At 43.9% G+C, this 20,762-nt stretch overlaps 1 protein-coding gene across 6 annotated transcripts in view; it reads right to left on the minus strand.

The window, feature by feature from the left end:
- Nucleotides 1–20,006, minus strand: part of Tle1 (TLE family member 1, transcriptional corepressor) — a 98,361-nt gene extending 78,355 nt beyond the window's left edge. For all 6 annotated transcript variants that reach the window (XM_036177963.1, XM_036177958.1, XM_036177957.1 and 3 more), the window contains exons 1-4: nt 19,658–20,006; nt 18,959–19,059; nt 17,573–17,636; nt 17,429–17,473 (exon numbers count right to left, since the gene is read on the minus strand). In XM_036177963.1, coding sequence (XP_036033856.1) covers nt 17,429–17,473; nt 17,573–17,636; nt 18,959–19,059; nt 19,658–19,681 — 234 coding nt within the window. In that variant the 5' untranslated portion in view covers nt 19,682–20,006. The remainder of the gene's footprint in view (nt 1–17,428; nt 17,474–17,572; nt 17,637–18,958; nt 19,060–19,657) is intronic.
- Nucleotides 20,007–20,762: the final 756 nt, after the last annotated feature.

A 20,762-nucleotide genomic window follows, 5' to 3' on the forward strand; every position in this document is an offset into this window, starting at 1 on the left:
TTTTTTGCAGTTCTATAAGACAAGACCAAAATAAGAACACAAACCCAGGGCCCAGGATCACACTTGTCTCTTGTATAAAATCCCAGGTACCATTTCGATTACCCCACCCCATGGCAATGTAAATGTACCCCTTTTTGAAACTTGTAACTAATACAAAACAAAGAGCACCAAATGAAAGAAAGCTTTTGGTGGGTCCACTACACAGAACTTATCACACTTACTGCAGATAGTAACTTTTATATTCCCTCTCCCCATCACCTGGCAGCCTCTACACTTGCTAAACCTGAGCCTTCCCATCAGGCTCAGGCACCCTTTCTTTCACTGCTCATCTTTATACTCAGCCTCTCTAAAAGCAAGGAGGGGTTATGAGAAAAGAAGAAAGGAAAAAAAGAAAAAGAAAGAAAAAAGTGCCAAAGGCTGCCTGGGTGGAGTTAGCAACACTAATTGATCCCATTCTCTGGCTCTGGAGGCAGAATGCAGAAACCCTGCATCTCTTCTCTTCAGCAGCTCTCAGTAGACCAGCTCAAGTGCCCTTAATTGTTTATGTTCTTAATGCAGAGCCTCTTGAATGCATTCATTTTTAATAGCAGGCTTGAGTGTAGGGCTCATCAAAGAATGACAAAGCAAGTCTATTCACTGGGTCTCCTTCCTGCAATGATGGTCTTTTGATTTATTTGCAAATGACAAGCTTGTCAGGCCCCACTTGAGGGCTGCCCCAATTTTTTCCCCAAATAATTCAGTTGCATTTTCTAAGATGAGGATTGAGTCTGTGATGTATTTGTATAAGCTGCACACACACACACCCTCAGTTCCTTCTAATTAATGATTAAAATGTTTTGACCCAACTGTTGCCAAGCAGAACATTTGGGCTTTAATTTGTCACAATGGTAAAGCTGCATCTTTGACAAAAGCATCACAGCTGTTTAGGCTTGTAACTGGCTCATTTCTATTATTCAAGAACCCTTGTTACAGAGTTCACAAAGGGCCTGTTCACAGGAAATCATATTGACTTGTTACAGGATAGAAAAACAGACAGCTTCTGGTGCCCTTAAAGCAAAATACCTTCTGCAATTCCATAGGATTCCAAGACAAATTCTACTGGTCTGGGCTGGAAAAAGCCAATCTCTCCATAGATACCCCAAACAAGCCACATCTTCAACTCTTGGCAGCACATTAAAAATTAGGTATTTCACAGAACAAAGACCAGTAGGCGAAAAAGCCAGTGACGACATCATCATCATCATCATCATCATCATCATCATCATCCCCAAAAGATTAGAACCACAACTGCTCAACCAAAACATGACCTGTGTGAGACAAGTGAGGTAGGAAATAAGAAAGTCAAACTCCGGCCGAAATATAGCAGTGACTGTTTCACAAGGTAGGGGACACTGCAATGATACAAACAACATTCCCTTTACTACAGCTATTACTGAGGCCCATGTCACTTATTTTGGGTTGGTACTGACCTCCAGTCACCTTGACTTCTACTTTGTACTGTCCATTGTGACATAGCAAAGGTTCCTTGCTCCCAAGGCTTACAACTTTGCAATAATTGAAGAAGCAATTTTGCATGTGTGTTTCCTTAACACATTGAAATCTTTAGCCAATGTAGATGCTGAATGAAACTATGGGTTTCCTAACTTCATAAACATGCTACATACAACTAAATAACTTGCACACACATGGCAACAGTTGCTGTTCTTCCCAAGAGACATCTCAGGGAAAGCTGCTACTCCAACACAAGACCCAGACCAAGGATAACCATGGCCTAGCAGAGTAGCTGTGATGGTGACATGGATCTGTGTTAATTTTAGCTGAAAAGACCCAGCCCCTGAGCTGCCTTACCATTTTTCCCAGGTTGAGCTATCAGCCAGGGATAGTCCCATAAGAAGAAAGGCAACGATGCTGGTTTCCCAGGTAGGCATGCTTAATTCTCTTCATCTTTTTTGCTGGGGAGACTTTTGTTTGTTTATTTGTTTTTCTTTGTGTGACCCAGGCAGGCTGTCCTACTGGGATCCACCTGCTTCACAAATGCTGGGAATAAAGGCATGTGTCACCACTACCCAGCTTAACTGTCCTTTCAATCAACATCAGGAAACAGACAAAGCTCCAGAGTATCCAGAAGAGGGACTGTATGGAGGGAACAGGGGAACTACTATCAGAGTCGAGGGATTAGTCCCAGACACATTCAGTCAGCACAAGGGCAGCAGAATGTTAACAAGGTAAATAATAAAATAAAATAAAATAAAATTCTCAAAAGCATTTTAGAACAAATCTGTAAGGCCTAACACCCAGAAAAGCTTCACTATTTAGAATGACTTGGAGTCTACAGAATAATGAATAATGGTGCAGCTTTGCTTGAGGCAGGCAATGAGGAATTATACTTTAACCACACATTAAATTACTGCTTTATGGGAACAGGGGGTATAACACTGAAATATAACCTACAGAGAAATCCAATCCAAAGAAAAACTATCAGTCCTCTAAGATAGCAACACTCTACCTACTTTCTGAAGAAAAATCATATGATGCATAGAGGAGACAGGATTCTTGAATATACATATTAACTAAAATATACATAAGAACAAGTATAAGAAAGAAAACGCATAGTCATGTCCATTTGTAATTATGAACCATGGTTTTATAATTATCATCCTGAAGTTCATAGAAGTAGAATGGGAATGGGAAGGCAACCCAGGTTGACAGAAATGAGAGCAATTTACATCATGGCTAGATCCAAGTCACAAGTTACTTTAAAAGCAGACAAATCTTTTATTTTTGGTTGTGAGCCTAGCCTTTAATGGCTGAGCCATCTCTCCAGCCCAGGCAGTGGGACCAGGATCTGTCCTTAGTACATGAGCTGGCTGTTCAGAACCTTGGGCTTACACAGGTACACTTTGCTCAGCCTGGAAGGAGGGGACTGGACCTGCCTGTACTGAATCCAACAGATTGAATTGAATCCCCAGGGGAGTCTTGGCCCTGGAGGAGATGGGAATGGAGGGGAGGGGCTAGGGGAAAGGTGGGGGTGGGAGCGGTAGGGGGGAGGACAGGGGAACCCATAGCCGATGTGTAAAATTAAAACACAAATATAATAAATTTAAAAAAGGAGAAAAAAAAAAAGCAGACAAATCAATGCAAGTGGGTGTTTTTAGAAAACATCCCAAATATTCTTCCACTAACTGTGTGGGTTCCAAGACATGCCAGCTCTCGTTTCCCAAAGCATCAGAAACCAAATTTAACCCACATATTCTGTTACACTGGTCTGCACTTGTGTGGTTCCCACAGGGCTAGGCTGACTCAATAATGTTGCACTCATTCTACAGAACAGAATAGACTTCCTGCCATTTGGACTGTGAAACACAGTAATCCACCAGGGAATAAAGGTCAATATTGCACTTTTGGTCATTACTGAATCATTTGAGATGATCTGTGGTTAGGATGAGAAGAAAATCGAAGGCTGTGAGAATGCAGCAAATGGCTCGACCTCAGACCAATTTTCATCTCCATCTACCTAACAGGCATGGGTAAAAGGCCCACCTGCTGTGCTTCTGGGCACTGGGCTGCTTTCAAATCCAAGGCACAAGCCAGGAACCAGTTAAACAATGTAGTAGTAAGGGAACAACCTCTAAACCTCAGACCAGTGATTACTCGGATTTTAGGTCATCAGCTGAAGTTTGGATGGTTTTCCAGTCTGCAAGTGACACCACAAAGTAGAAAATTCAGCAAATACAAAGAAGTACCTTCAGTGCAGAAGTATATGCCAAAATACTCCTCAGTTGTACATGTAGACATACGCATGCTCACACCTCCACCCCCACTGAAAGGCTGCCACAGGATTTCTACTGCATCTGCAAACACACAGGGGCAGACCTGCTCTGAAAACTCATGTGGCTGCTAAATCAATCTTTTCTTTAAATGTCCAATTAAAGACGCTTCATCTTTAAGGCACTAAAATCCTTAAGTACAAAACATCTTAGGAACCTAGGGCCAATTATCATTTAAGCCACAGAATAAATGCATATGCCCCTTGATTTTTATATCAATATTCTCCTTCACTGATTTAGCAGGGCTACTTCTTAAAGACAATGTACTATATATAATGTTTAGGCCCCCACAGTATATCAATGTCAATGTACTATATATAATGTTTAGGCCCCCACAGTATATCAATGTCAAACAACATCGTGTCAAGCTAAGATTCAATTCAGGTAAGTGCTACTGCCAAATTTTCTTGTTCCCAGACGGGCTTTAAGATTATTTTATTGCTTAAAATTTAATTTGTTCCAACTCATGTCTCCATGACAACGTTGGCTAACCCTGCAAATCATTTGAGTAATTGGATATCTTATCTTTCTATTGCTCTCAAATCGAATGATTCTGCTAGAATTGTAACAGCCAATCAAATTTACAGTCCTCCTGAGTAATAGACTTGGAAAAGGAGCCACATTCATCTCCCCTGTACAGCCATATTAAACCGTATGGGACAAACAGCAGAATCTAGCCTTCCAACTGTACTCCAGATTATAAACAGTGTCAATACCAATATTCTCACAATGCAAAGTCTATTCAAAAAGCTCTTTCCTGTCCTTGCTTTAATTTGAAAAGCAACAACTGACACTCATTCCACACAAACTAATGAGCAATGTCAATCTCGGCAGTGAAGGAAACTGGCAAGGATAATCCCAGAAGCTGATCAGAAAATCTGACTTACTTTAAATCACTTCTTAGATACTGAACCTGTGCCATATATGGCCAAAACAATAGCTAAAGTTATTGTTAAAAAAAACACTGCCAATGAACTCAGGATCTTTTAAGGGAACTGAGTCAAGTTCCTTGTAAATTAGTTAAGACAAATATACAAATCTAACAACCAACTGAAAAACTAGGTGGCGTCACCGTCAGAGAAACCAACAGTCAAAATGTCCTTCCTTCCTTTACTTTAACAGTACCCCAGCACCCAAGGTTAGTAAGAAACAGGTTTCTTACAGAGTTCAAAAGTCAGTAGTTCCCCTCTTGAATTTATCAGTACAATTTTGGCATTTGGTCAGCCAGAAGGTATGGACACTTCAGTGGGCCAATTCCAGTCTTCTCAATAGCTACATAGACACTGGCCCCAAGGGAGCTCATGGCCCAGAAATGTAAGAGAGTCAGTCAGCATGCTTACAAATGGAAAGGCTCTGGAAGCCCAGCCAACTGGCAGGTCAAAACAGCTGTCAGCAACTGGTGCTTCCTATACAGACAGACAGGACAACTGGGCTACTTCTTAGCTCCTGAGAACAAGCTTAACTGTGCTATGCCTTTCTTCATCCTAAGTACCTACCACAGACATAAGAAATGTCTCCTGCATCCTAAAAGCTTCAACTTCCAGCACATCAGCCAGAAGCAATAGGCCATGTCTATAGTTCAGCTGCTCGGTAAACTGAGTCAGGAGGCTCATGAGACTTAGAAGTAAGTTCAAGACTAGTCTGGGCAACAGCAGAGCAAGACCTATCTCACAATAAAGACAATAAATATCCACGACTACTCTCAAAGGCCACGCTTTTCTCTTACCTGAGGGTTTTGCTATTTTTGTTTTTACTTCTCCAAATATTAAGATTTAGGCAACAGCTGTCAATATGACCAGTCAACAAATATTCCAGATCAAAGAGATACAGAAATATAATTATACAAGCTCTCTACACAGCACTTTACAGATTATATAGCAAAAAGAAAAAGAAAACAGCATGTGGACAACACCCCCTACACACACACATCCCTGCTTCAGATATACACACACACCTATGCGCGTGCACAAACGCAAACACACCCACACACACACACACCTACACCTGCTTCAAGACTCAAAACTTTCTCCAACCACACAACTTGACCTAGTAACCCTGCAAACAAACCCCTTTATCTTCAGGAAGACAATTTCTTCAACTTCAGAGTTAGTTTTGTTACATTAAAAGAAAAGAATCTAAAACATACCTACACATCTTTTCTACCACTTATACTGCTGAAACTCGCTTCTGTAAAAATGAACCAAGTCTTATTTAGTGTTCATCCATCCCCATAAATGAAAACAAAACAAAACCCTCAGCCCACTGTATTTTCCCTGGTAGTTATATTAATTACTTGAGCTACATTGCTGGTGGGCCTGTGTTTATTATTTTAATTATTTTATATTTCTTAACCAGTGGAGACTGCCAACAAGGGCTGTATTTTTTTTCAAATTTTCCTTTTGAACCTAAAGACAAATGCTTGTGATCCAAAGAAGGAATGAATAAACAAGGCTTTACAATTACAAGGAGAAAAATGAAAAGTGGATGCAGACAGAGAAAAACAAGATGGAAGTACACATGGAGTTGGACCTGCATGGGCAGGAGCATGGATGGAGTTGCAAGGGGCTAGTGGATCTGATAACAGCTCTCCATGACTCCCTGGCAGGGAGCTGCTCTGCTCGCCCCCCAGTTTTCCTTGTCTGTATTCTCATTTATTGAATACATCACCGAAAGTGATGCAGTTCATACCCACCCAACAAAGAAGGGGAACCTGGAGGAGCTGACAGGAAGCTATTGCAAAGCCACTCCCAAGAAGCCCCATGGCTAGCAGACTCGATAGTCACCACAGTGTCAATGAAGCCCATTTCACATCAAACAAAAGAACCTTTGCAAACCAAGACACTAAGAAGGACAACTATCTCAACTGGGCATGGTAGCTTATGCTGGTGAGCTGTCTGGGAAGAACAAGGCAATCTCGAGTTCAAGGTTAGCCCAGCTACAATGGCAAAGTTCATTTCAGAAAAATCATTTTAAAAACCCAAAATTTTAGCCAGGCGGTGGTGGCGCTCGCCTTTAATCCCAGCACTCGGGAGGCAGAGGCAGGTGGATCTCTGTGAGTTTAAGGCCAGCCTGGTCTACAAAGCGAATTCCAGGAAAGGTGCAAAGCTACACAGCTACACAGAGAAACCCTGTCTCGAAAAACAAACAAAACAAAACAAAACAAAACAAAACAAAACAAAAACCAAAGTAGCAATGAAAATGCCACGCCTTTTTTTTTTTTTTTTTTTTTGCCAAAATTTTAAAAAGAGGAAAAAAATGGTTGTGAGTAATACCAAATGCCTATAATCTCAATCCCTCTAAGGTAGAAATAGAGCGATCAGGAGTCCAACTCCAGCCTTCACAGTGAAATGGAGGCTACCAGGGCTCCATGAGACGCTGTGCTAAACATAAAAAACAAAAAACAAACAAAATCCCGAGTGAAACAAGCACCTTAACTGTAGGCTGCAGGCAGACAAGATGCCTTTCTTCCAGCTCTATTTTGGACTAAGATGTAGATCAGTGTTAAGATACTGTTCTCTGAACCCAAATCAACTTTTTTATTTCACTCATGAATCCATAGAAGTCTATGAAATGGCACAAATAGAGGCAGCTGTATTCTGTTCCCCAATCAATTTCCTCCCCAGACATCCAGTAGATGTTTCTGCACAGAGAAAGAACAGCCCTTCCCTTCTAATTCAAAAATCTATACTGCCACTGCCCTTGCAAACTGCTAAACAAGCAGTATCGGCAAGTCACTTGTGTGCTGTAATATATTTACTGCCAATCCCTGATGCAGTTTCTTCTGTGGCTGAGCTTGTCAATACACCACTAGTCACCACATTTCTAAGTGGCTCTGGCTCACAGTTTGCTCAAAGCATCAAGAGGGTGGTGGGAAGGAACAAAAGCTTGGCTCCTGCAGAGCCAACCTGGACCCTGAGGCCTAAGCCTTGGGGAGACCACTGTGCTTCCCATACAGGGAGTCTTAGAGTTGGCTCCCTGGCACTTGACATTCTTTTACCACCTACAACTAAAATCCCTAACTATATACAGGCAAATTTCATAATTAGCCTCCTTTTGCAAAAGCAGTTCCTGTCTCTGTTTGTTAATAATAAAATGATTTCTCCCTAGCAAACACAGTGAGCAGATTTCCAAGGTACCTTAAAGCTTCATTAAAGGGCCTAGAACAAGGTGGCTGGAGGCCTAGTGAGGCAGTCTGGCATTTCCTGTGTGTGGGAGTAGGGGTGGGGAGGTGAAGGATGTACCCATACACACATGGAGTCTAGAGACCAGGTCAATGTTGGGTATTTTCATCAGTCAGTCCTCATTCTAATTTTTAGATAATGTCTTACCTAGAACTCACTGACTGGGCTAACAAAGCTCAGTCTACCTGTCTCTGTATCCTACACCCTACCCCTTACCTCCCCTTGGGTACCCCCAGTGTTAGGGCTACAAAGGCACAGCACCGAATTGTGGGTGGTGCTGGGGATCAAAGTCAGGTTTTTCATGCTTACACAGCAAATACTTGACTGAGCCATCTCCCCAACTGAGCCTCCCCATTTAAGTTAAGTCAAGTCTATGCTTCTGGAGTTGAAGAGAAGCACCTCAGCACCATGTAACTCAGTAATCCAAACGTGCAAAAGCACCAGGGTAAGTTTAGTTGAAAGAAGGAAGATTCCATTAAGATAGAACCCCTAAAATACATATAAAGACCCCCCCTCATATCAAATCAGACTAACGTTGGTTGAAAAAGAAAAGTCCCTGACTTATACCAAGCCCACCCCCACTATCCAGACCCATTTTTTTTCTTCAAACAGGCAATCCAAGCTCTTAGGAGATGAAGCAAGCGGATCAGAAGTTCAAAGCCATCCTTGGCAAATAATTAAGGCCAACCTTGGTTAGGTCAGCCATGCTCCCACTACCCAAGACTAACAACCAACAGGCCAGTAGTTTTTATTACGTTTTAATTTACAGACTTCAGACACCATACAGGTGAATGAGTGCTAATGGGTTTTCACTGTGCACTTTTCTCTCCTTTTTGTTCTTCTTGGTTGTGAGCCTGGCCTTTAACTAACTGTTGAGCTACCTCTGCAGTCCTCCCTCTCTTTTCCTAAATATTTAGTTTTTAATGCAATAAAATGTTTGCATGGAGGATGTAAAAATGTGAAAGTTTAAAAGAAAGCACAACTATGGCTATAATCATAAGGACTGTAATGAAACTTAATCACCTATCTACTAGCAGCTTGGGTGTCCATAATTGACAAGCAATGGTTTACTCAGTTCACTCTTAAATGCAGCCTTCAACAACAATGGGATATTTTGTCCTTTTTTTTTTTTTTAAGTCCAAATCTAAACATATTAGTGTAATTAAACTCCTCATTAAGATGCCTCAGTGGGAAACCAGGCATGGTAGCCTAACCCTATAAATAATCCCAGCCTCAAGGTGAAGGTAACCACATTGTGAGTTTGCCACCAGCCTTAGTTACATGAGACTGTTTAAAGAAAAGGCAGGGAGGAGGAATGGATAGACACTCAGCAGTTAAAAGCTCCTGCAAAGACCCAGCACCCATATAAGGTGGCCTATGACCATACACACATAATTTTTTTGGAAGATAAAACTAATCTTTAAAAGAAAGAAACAGCCACCTCCATGAACTAGTTCAGGCAGCTGTGTGCTCCTGAAGCCTGAAAGCATCAAAGATATTTGAAGTATAAACTACTTGTGAGAAGAAAAATCAGATATAACACATATTTAATCCCAGGAGGATCTGAGTCTGAAGCCAGCCTGGTCTGCATAGCAAGTTCCAGGCCAGACTGAGCTACAAAATTAAGACCTTGTCTCAAACAAGTTTAAAGAAATAAAAACAAAAACCCAGAGCAAGTAGTTAGAAGAGATGATCAGTGCTCAACTAAACAGATTTCATTCTAAATTTTAGCATAAGGGCCATTATTACTACTCTTTTTTTTTTCATTTTTTTTTTAATTAAGAGATTTTCTATTCATTTTACGTACCAACCACAGACTGCCCTCTCCTCCCTCCTCCCACCCCCAGCCTTCCCCTGCAACCCACCCCCTATTCCCACCTCCTCCAAGGCAAGATCTCCCATGGGGAGTCACCAGGGCCTGGTACATTTAGTTGAGGCAGGTCCAGGCCTCTCCTCCCTGCACCAAGGCTGCTCATAGTGTCCTACCTACTAGGCACTAGGTTCCAAAAAGCCAGCTCATGGACCAGGGACAGGTCCCAATCCCACTGCCTGGGGGGCCCCCTAAATAGTTCAAGCTAAACAACTGTCTCGCCTATCCAGAGGGCCTAATCTAGTACCATAGGGGCTCCTTGGCTATTGGTACACAGTTCATGCGTTTCCACTAGTTTGGCTGGTTGTCTCTGTACATTTTCCCATATCACTCTTGATTCAGGATTTTAATCTGAATTCCATTTACTGATGCATCTGAAATTTGGGGTAGGACTACTTTTTCTATCTGGGACATTAAAATGGACACAAGTGGTTTTCTTTTGTTGTTATTGGCAAAGGACTTCTCACCAAATTTCAGAAGATAGGGGTCCAAAATGGTTGCAACCACCATGGAACATGGGAGTATACTTAGCACATCAAGTATGTGATACATAACTCAACTCCTGAGAATGTACATAAACATGCTGACAGCAGACTGTAGATAAGCCAGAGTAATAAACAAGGCATGAGACAAAACACCGCTTAAGTGGTGTGACAACCTGTGAGTTAACTCCTGGGAAGACCTTGACATAAAAAGACCTTGAAGGAAGCTAAGGGAGGCCATGTGAAGTTAAAAAAAATCTAAAAGACCTATAACACAGAGATCCATTTGGCTGGATTAAAAGACTGCAAGGAATAATAATAGGGAAAATACTCTGAGGCGATGAAAAGGTGATGAGTGACAAGCTAATGGGAAATAGAAATTAAAGGAGACCCCAACCCCCAACCTCCTGAAGCAGTCACTATATGAAAAGTCCTAAAGTTACAAGTTTGGTAACACATGGAAAACCAGTTCTCTGACAGAGTTAGTGTGTGTATTTTACCAAGGGACAAACTGGGTAAGCCAATGAAATATACTGTTCCATTGGCACTTTTAGTTAGTGAGTGGGATGTACAGGCATCACAGGTCAACACCCAGGCTGGATCACTATGCTGCTAAAACAAATCCAGTCAAATACTGAAAGCACTCCAGAGGGTTAACAGAACAGCAGGACTGTGTCCCACATTAGCATGAGGTCATCTCATTTCCTCTAAAGCATGATGAGCACCTAGCAGCATCTGTTAGGTATACTGCTCCTTTGTGGAGCTGTTTCCACAGTTCTTCTATTTGGCAGATGGAGAAAGTTTCATTGATAAAAACTTCAGAATTTTTTTTCTCTCCATTTTTTTTCCTTCTACCAAAAATGTCAAAGGGCCATAAAACACTGACCTTAAACTTTAGAAAACCATTATTATAGCCAGTATGAAAGTTTTAAGGAGAAGAAAGTCAATGCTATGTTCTCATAATGATTCTGTGGTTGCCTCAAAGTAGGTCAACAGAATGAAACAGCAATTCAAATTTCAAATGTTAAAAACTGAAATAATTCTGCTAAATCACAGGTTACTTCATAACTGTACTAACATTTAAAAAACATTGTAAATGGATAATAAGCTGAGAAAATTTGAAAGTATGATTTTTATAGGTTTTTATGGTACCACATACAAAGCCCAGTAAAATTTTGTAAACAATATGTGAGTGACCATTCTATCAAAAAAACAAAAACAGAAAAATCTTTCTCCTACTTAGACACCCACCTACCTCCAGCACCCTAACACACATACCCCAGTACTCTTTAAAATAGCAAGCTAGGCTGGTTATGTCAAGTATTTGTCTACCATGTGCGAGGCCCTGGGTTCTGGGTTCCATCACAATGAAGTACTTCAAAGCTTCAAGGCATGATTATGCATGTCTTGCTTTCTACAGAAAGTACTGTATCATACACTCCTGCAGAATTCTTTAATGCTATTATGAGGGCTACTTTGATGGTATAAACATTCAACTTTGTCAAAAAGACAAAAATGGGTATTTAAAACTGGATTTTAAAAGCACTACAGCTGGGAAGAAGGGCCTGAAATCCCAACACTGGGCAGAATGGAGCAGAAGATCTTAAGTTCAAGGCCAGCCTCTCCAACAAAATCAGCAAGCAGTAGAGATGGACAGATTGACTGAGTAAGTCTCCTGAAATGCCTCCTCTGTTTCCTCTTACTTAATCCACCTCCAGAAACCACAAGGAGGAAAACAACAAAGACTCAACTGTACAGAAATGTAAAATGGTCTATGAACCAGTAACTAAATCTATCTTTAAATACCACTCAAAGTGATTTATTTACTGAAGAAAGGTTTTTCTGTTTGTGGTTCTTATTAAACACTATTTGGTAGAACACTTTAAGTGCTCTGGTGAAGGACTCCCCTCAGTCTGTACACAGAGTGCTGGATCTGTGTGTGCTGGTGTGGCTCATGCACTGAGTAACAGACTTTAATTCAAGCTCACCTTCAATTTACAAAGACATAAACTGAAGACCTGGGAACTCTTTCATGGGATGCCCAGTCCGTAATTATGGGACCTCTAACTATCCAAAGCAAACCCATAGATCTCAGGGACTCTCCCAGGCAGTACTGTCAAGTGGGAGAGGCAACTCTGACACTGGGAGCTACCCAGGTTCAATTCTACTCAAGTCTGAGGCCAGCCTGGGTATACAGGGATCCTGCCTGAAAAACAGCAGTGCACACACTGCCCTAGCAGAAGACCATTCCCAGCAGCTAGCACCAACACAGGCAGGATCACCAACACATGTAACTCCAGCTCCAGGGAATCCAACTCCTTCTTCTGACCTCCTTCTGTACTTGTACTACCTGCATTCATACACATCTGCCCCCACTGTGGAAACCCTCAACATAAACATAACTGAATATAAATTTGGTTATATGCCTACTAATTCTGATAACTTTTTTCCTGATGCCTCCTTAAATTTCTAGACAGATTCTGCACTTTTCTTGCTACAGTACAGGCCATGGACAGAAACTAGAGAAAGGGCTAGACAAGACATGGTTAGGTAGTAAGAAATCAGCCCTGTTTGCTGATTAAAAAAAAAAAAAAAAATCCTGCAAGCTAATCTTGCACTTTAAACTCCAGGCTTTAAATACAGCTTTATCTCATTGAACTCATGCTTGTAAAGGACAAGCCTGGTTCATGAAAATGAAGTTAGGGGCCACTCCAATCTTGATGACAGCTACTCTCTTTGTACTACAAGGAGATTAAAACCTGGTAGAGCTTAAATCTAAGTGCTGCCCTCTGGCTAGTCATTCCTGGGTCTATGATTGGGGGGAGGGGAGGACAGAGGCTCTCTCAAGGCTCTAGGGTGTGAGCAGCTCAGTAGATCTGGTGTCTGACATGTATAGAGTCTCAGGTTCCCTCCTAAAACGAATCTTGGGGCCAGTGAGATGGGTTAAGCAGGTAAAGGTGCCTGCCACACATGGACGGGGACACACACACACACACACACACACACACACACACACACACACAAAATAAATGTGATGTTTAAAAACTCCCAAAGCAACAAACTGCAGACAAACAACACATGCAGTTTAAAAAAAAAAAAAAAAACAAAAAACAAAAAACAAAGCCTGGTGGCATACATCTGCAATCCTAGCACTTGGGAAGCAAAAGCAGAAGGATCAGGAATCAAAGCCATTCTCTCCAACAGAATGAAAGCAGAAACAGTGGTAAATCTTACAGAAAGATACAAAATGCCTCCCACCTAAGGAATGAATGCCTACCAGTTCCACCTAAATAATCCACAGGCACGCACACGAAGAATAATCTGTTTTCTAAGAAAAATTATAAGCACACATCAGAACTGTGAATGGTAGTTTTACTCCAAAATTCATTATATGTGAGATACTGTGCTTGTGCTGAAATACCATGTGATTTTGCCAAAAATCAGACCTGAAAAAAATGGTTGTCTTTCGTTCCAGTGTCAGACTGAAGTCCCAGGGCTCATCCTGCCCACTCTAACAGAAAGCAGTTACAGACCGTGACTGCTTGGCTGCCAGTCTCCAACAAGAATCCTGCCATGTTTCTTTTGTTCTTGAACACAGTTTAGGATGAGAACAGTATTGCTCAATGGGATACAACTTACTACTTCCCATGGCTAGATCCCCACAGATCTCAAATCACAGAAAGCCAGAGTTGCTGACTTCCCTAACTTGTAGAACATTCATCTAGCCACCTGCTCTTAATTATAAGTTGTAACATTAATCAGCATAGAAATAGTGAACTGGAAAGACACATAGCAGAAGAGATGTACGTCAGGACACAGGTCCAAAAGTGATTGTGCAACTGACTTCATGTTTCCCAAAGCGACCTGGAGGACACAAGAAGCAGCTCTGGTAACTCTGGAACAAGCAACCCCAGCTAAAGCTTCCATGATGCTGAGCCCTGATCTCCAGATGCTGAGCCCTGATCTCCAGGTGCTGAGCAGGTGCCTAGGTACAGCAAGGCACCTACCCAGCTACTTCTCAACATGTAGGGCACAGGAGGCATACTGCCATTGAAAATGGTACAATCAAAGGTGAGGAATACCACTTACAGCCACACACACCGTTTCTTTGCAAAGTGGTCTCATTATGCAACCCAGGCTGACCTCAGACTCAAAATCCCCATCTTACTGCCAGGCTGGCATTACAGGTATTTGTCACAGCACAAGGCTTGTAGCCTTCACCCTATCACCATGCAGAAAAGATAATTACTGGCACATCTTGTTTCCCAAAATATTAAGGGACACAGAACACAACAACAAATTATAGCTCATACACTGGGAATCAGCTCCTGAATGAAGACTCACACCAGCTGTAATTTTCAACACTTTGGTGTTCTCAGAATTGCCTTGCTTTCTCACAAATAGGTCCCACCTCTCCGCTCATCAGAAATAGAATTTACCACCTACATGGACCAAGATAGACATCAGCAGCCTATTAAAAAGCACTAAAGAAAAAAAAAAATGTCTCAGTAAGCTGCTTTTTCTGTAACCAGCCACAGAATGGAGGAGAGAAAGTCATGGAAGACTTTATCAGGAAGTGTTGACACAACATAAACATGGGCTGTGGGCAGCACACCAAGGAAGGAAACCACAATTATACCACTCTTGATTTGGATGCACTTCCACTTTAAAACTTCCAGACAGAAAAACCAGTGCTGAGATCCTGACAAAGCTGCTGAAAGCTAGGAAGGGAAGCAGGAGCCACACTAGAGACAAATCTTAACGGCATTAAAGTGCTCTCCATGCAAAATTCCCCCATTGCTACCCTCTTTTCAGTAACAAAGATGTTGTCAGAAATGACAATTTTTTGTGTCCCCGATGATGCCTTGCTAGCATTTGGTTATAAGCCATAAAGCAGGAATAATTTCAGCCTGTCAGGAGTCTCGCTAATGCCCAGTTTCCCCCTAGAGAGAATTCCTGTCAAATCTAATGAGAGCTCCAAAGGCCCTCTCTACAATATAATGAGCACTTAGGCCATGCTGGTGATCAGGCGGCAAAAAGCATCAATTTGAGCCTGGCTACACCCTGGGGGCCAGACGTCACTAGTTTTAATAAGAATTATGATCACCAACAGCACCAAATGACTCCTCAAAACTTACTATTAACGTGTGACACTCAGAAGGATGTTTTTCAAATGTAAGACCACTTTAAACTGAATTACAGCACGACTTTGCACACCACTCCAGTGAAGGGTCTGTCAGCATTCAAAATATAAACTAAATTTCAGGGGGCTTAATACACTACTATAAAGAATACAGTGTCTCTTAGCTTCCCACTTGTTTCAAATTACTGGTCAAATTATACAGTGTATTATTAATGCAGACTGTCATCCAAAGAGATAGTATATACCCACAAATGTCCAAGACGTGTCTGACCCTCCTGGCCCTTTCTCCTCCTTACTCCTTTCTCTCTACATAGTAAACAAAAAGTCACCAGAACTCAGAATTAACACACCTCTTTCTGCTTCCCCACCAACACCAACCAGCACATCACAGGACTTAGAGGTACTTGTTCCCTTGTACAAGAGTCTGTGGGTCATTAAATCCTTCCAGTTTATGTGTTTAAGAAAAAGCTCAGTGCCCAGAATACTTAATAAAAAAGGGAAAAAGTGCCCCACAGAGTAACTTAAAAGATGCAAATTAGAATTCTTACACCAAGTTTATTTACATACTTAATTTAAATGGCCATAGACCAAAGATATTCCAGCTCACTATCATTGACTAAAAAAACCTCAACAAAGCACACTAGCAGCAGAAACACAGTAAAACAACACCACATAAAGATCATACAAATCAGCAAAACAAACATTTTGTGAAACGCTCATTATATTACTGAAAGGCTCTGACTCAGTGCTTTGAAAACATGTATCTCAGAACAGATCTAATGTATGTAATTATAAAATCTATGATGAATTAAAAATCAAAGAATGCAGAGTTACAAAAGCAGAATTCAACTCTGAAATGGATTTGCTTAATGAAAATCTTTGAATATAAGGAAGATCTGAAGGCTGAACTAATCAATTTCTCCACCATGCCCCAGCCGGTCAGCCATGCTCTTTAATTTAATGAAACAAGGGTCTGAGATGAAATAGCACATATACATCAAGTAAGAATTGTATTGTTGCACTTTGAAACGTGTCCAACTGTGCAACTTCATCTGATGATAATTTTTTAAGAGGCAATCGATTTCTAAAAGACTTATTGTACCAGCATTTTGATAAAGTGAATGTCAGCATATCTCCAGAACACTTGCACCCTGCCATTAATGCTTTCTTTGGCAGACAATGACTACTCAATTGAGGGTCCTTTGGGCTGAGCAATCATTTAGCTTTTCTTCTCTTATGAGGTCCTTAGTGTCTTGTTCCAGCTCAATACTCTTTTTATACACCATTATAGTAGCCATAAGTGTGAATTTTATGGGAACTTGCAAACTCAAGTCATTGCTAAAGCTTTCCAGTCACTAATCTTTCCATGCTTTTAAAACCACTAGAACTGAAGCACCTTCCAACACGTTTGTTGGCCGTAAAAAGACAGTTTTTTCACCTCCAATTCTGCATCAACTGAGAAAATTTTCAAAAACATGTTTGCTAATAAGCCACTAATCCTGAGTGTCACTTTGCAGAACACCAAAGCATAAGAGCACTCTAAAAGTCATATGCTTTATTAAATCTGATTAGAGAAACTCCCAAGTACCCCTCACTTTCCACATTTTATACCCAAACATATAAAAATACTAACTATTCCTAAACTCCAGTAACCACAGTATATCTGAGATCTTTAAAGGATAAGTCTGTCGGTGGAAAAGTAAATTGAGCTCAGTTCCTGTCTGCCTGTAAACATCTCTAAAGCACCTCAGCTAGTCTAGTAACCGTGAAGAAGCAATCCTTGCTGCAGAGTGTTGACACAAACTTGAAGAAGGGCAGAAACAGAGCCCACAAACACCCACCCCTAACACACAGTGACTGAAGACAAAACCAGCATGGTAAAACCCTATAACCTGCTTCCTCAGCTGAACATTTACAAAGCTTACCTGTTTATGCATTTCAATGTTTAATCCATAGGACATTTCATAATACTGTAAAGAGAAGAACCGAGCATGTCATTAGCTCACATTTTTGTAATAAGGGCACACACAATTACGTGAAAAGAAAGCCATCCTATCTTTGATACCTACCATCACGTAATGCCTCTGCATTTCTGTCTTTTCACTTGCCAATTTCTCACACTCCAACTTAAGACTACGGAAACAAAACAGGCAGCTTAAGGTAAACATTATGTCACTTGTTTTAACATCTGCTTCACATATTTGCACTTTAAGCAAAAACAATTTGGGAAAGTCGTAAGCTAGGATTCTACGCTGGAAAAAGTGAACAAGGGGGAATCGCCACCAACTACTGTTCTTTTTGTTCTTGGGGCACAGATCATGTTGAGAGGGCAAGAACGAAAAAGCTATCAAAACAGATCCCTCAGCTGTCCCCATCCGACTTCTTTTGGCTGCACCAAAGTCTGTCCTTTGCAGAACCTCCACTCTCCAGCACAGGCAGTCTTCAGGTCTGAAAAACTTCGCTGGGAAAGTTACTCCTATAACGACTAGTGCCTTTCAAAATCTTTGGTTTTTGAATCCCTGCCAAAATATGACACGCAGCTACAGCAACGAAGTGGGCTGAAGTTCTGCCCCTGTTCAGTAAACAGTGTGTGCAAGTATGCCTCAAGTTCTGGAGATTTCAACTGAAAGTAGATAAAAGGTCAAAAAAATCAAAAAGCCACTGACAAAATAGGAAAATTCACACACAAGCCACCAAGCCTTAGGTTTGTCCTTTTTCTCAAGCATGACAAAAGCAAAAATCTCCTTCGAAGTTATGGCTTAGCTCCAATGAGTCAAAACCCAACAGGAGCAAAGTAGTAACCTTTCTGGAATATTCACTTTAGATGGGGGCTTTAGTAAGAATTGTCACTAGCAAATCCGTTGAAGAAGATATCATTACATAAAGAACCCAGAACCGAGGTCAATGTAAATGTGATTCTATTCCCTCGGCCTATCCAAACACCCCAGTGTGGGCCACCACATTATCTATATTCTGCTGCCTAATCACCCATGATGGGCACAGCTAAACGCATCTAGCCTTCCCTAATGGACTTTGTCTCAGACAACCCAATTTTCTAGTATGGCAAACAGAGATTTCAACATGGCTTTGCTTTCCTGAACGCACACTCCAGGGCTGAGCCATTGATTGAACCCATGTTTTAGTTCAGCCTGTTGCAAAATAAATAAATGAAGTGCAAATATTGACGGTTCTCATGCAACTCCAAAATACACGAAAAGAGACTCCCTAGAACAGCCGCAAATGCGCAAAGGGGGAAACAATGGGAGGAGGAGGAGACAACAGAAGGGGCGGCCCAGGAAGAGCCAAGAGAGGGGGGTAACATGAATGACAGGGCTTAACTGTGACTCCACACGCCACCGCCTGGACACAAGCACTAAGTACACAGCCCTAGCAGCCTGGCCGGGTGAGAAAGGACACCCCCAGGTGACCACCACCCCCAGCAGGTCCACACGCACCTGTGATACTGTGCCTGCAGGAACTGGAATTCCTCTTTAATCCGGTCCAGGGACTCCGGGATAGTGAACTTAAAGGGCTGGCCTGCAGCCTGGTGCGGCGTCTGCAGGTGACCAGCAAGGGGGACCAAGGAAGGAGATATGAGGGTGAGGGAGTAAAGCAGAGAAAAGTCAGGAGGAGGGAGAAGCGGATGGGACATAAACAAAAAAATAAAGTTAGAAGTGGTGGAAAACGGAGCCCCCAACTCGAGCCCTCGGTTCACTTTAGAGAGGGAGAAAGCGGACCTTCCCGGGGCCCTAATTTCTCAAGAGGCTCAGAAGCCAAATCTACCTCCAGCGTGGACCATGCATGCCCGACGCCCTGGGGTCACCGGCCCGGAGAGGCTGAGAAGGTCCAGGCCAGAGCTTCACCGTTCAGGGCCACCCCTCCCCACACCGTGCGATAAAGACCCCGGGACCGGAGAAGAAATGCCAACTCCCTCTCAGACCCCAGTCCTGGAGTGACCGGGCCGCACTGACTACATGTAAACAGGCGAGACGAGGGGCAAAGGCAGGATCACTCCGGCCTCGGGATAGGCGGGAAGCGACTGCGAGACCCCGGTCCGCGCGTCTAGACATCCAGTAGGAGGGGGCGGGGCAGGGGGAAGCGGGGCTTGGTGGGCTCCGGAGCGGGACAGGGTCCCACCCGCGCCGGCGACTCACTGGGTGCCGGCTCTGCGGGAACATCGCTCTGGCGGCAGCCGAGGCTCTGTTCCGGGACAGCTCTATCCTCCGCGCCACTTCCAACTTGAATCCCGCCGGGAACCGCGGAGCAGCGCAGCAGGCCGGCGCGCGGGGCGCTCAGGATAGAAGGCCAGGGCGCGACGGGTGCGGGCCCCCGCCCTCAGGACCACATCGCGGGCGGCTCGGCCCCGCTCCTGCGAGTCTGCGCAGCGGGGGCGCCGGGTCCTACGGCGGTCCTCCACCCGGTGCCCCCCGGCCGCGCTCCCTTTGGCGGCTCACGAATGCAGGCGGGCTGTGAGTCTCCTCCTCCCTGCGGCGGCGGCCGTGCAGGTGGCGCCTTGGCTAAAACCCACGTCGACAGCCAGCGGCAAACGTCGGGAGGTCACCCGCTCCCACGACGGTGAGCTCGGGGTCACCGGAGGCTCGGCAAGCAGCGTTGCAGAGTCTCCGGGTCGGCGCGGAGCTGCGGGGACGAAGCGGGGGCTGCGCAGGGTCGCGCCAGGACGCGCCCTCCCTCCGGCCCGCGGCTAGTGCTCGCGGTGCAGCCCCTCGGCGGCCCGCCGCTCCTCCAGCCCGGGCATCAGGCCGCCGGGCGCGCTCCGCGGCTCCAGCGCTCCCAGCGCCTGCCTTCCCCTCCCCGACTCTTGGCGAAGGGCAGACCAGCTCCAGCCGCCGCAAAGTTCTCTCACAACCCGGAGGCAAACGTCCACGCGACGAAGAGCACGCTGCCGCTCGGCCTCCCTCTGCTGCCGGCCACGTCGAAGGCGAGTCCCGGCTCCTGCCCCGGGACGCGGGGTCCCCGCCGATGCTCCTGCCGCCGCCCGCGCCTCTCGCGCCGCTTACATTAACACGCGGTTTCACACTCGCTAGCAAACCAGAGCCCCGCCCGAGCCGAGCGGCGGGGGCTGCAAGCGCCAGAGCCGCCGCGGACGTGGGCGGAGCCGCGGCCACTCAGCCAACCGCGTGCGCCGTGCCAACGTGGGGCGCTGACGCCGGCCGGCCACAGCCAGTGTTGGTCTTCGCTCCGCCCACCTCGCGCGGCCTCTGTAGGCCCGGCTCTCCGCCCACCAGCCTGCGCCCCTCC

The sequence above is a fragment of the Onychomys torridus genome, chromosome 2, assembly GCF_903995425.1.
Source record: "Onychomys torridus chromosome 2, mOncTor1.1, whole genome shotgun sequence".
NCBI lineage: Eukaryota > Metazoa > Chordata > Mammalia > Rodentia > Cricetidae > Onychomys > Onychomys torridus.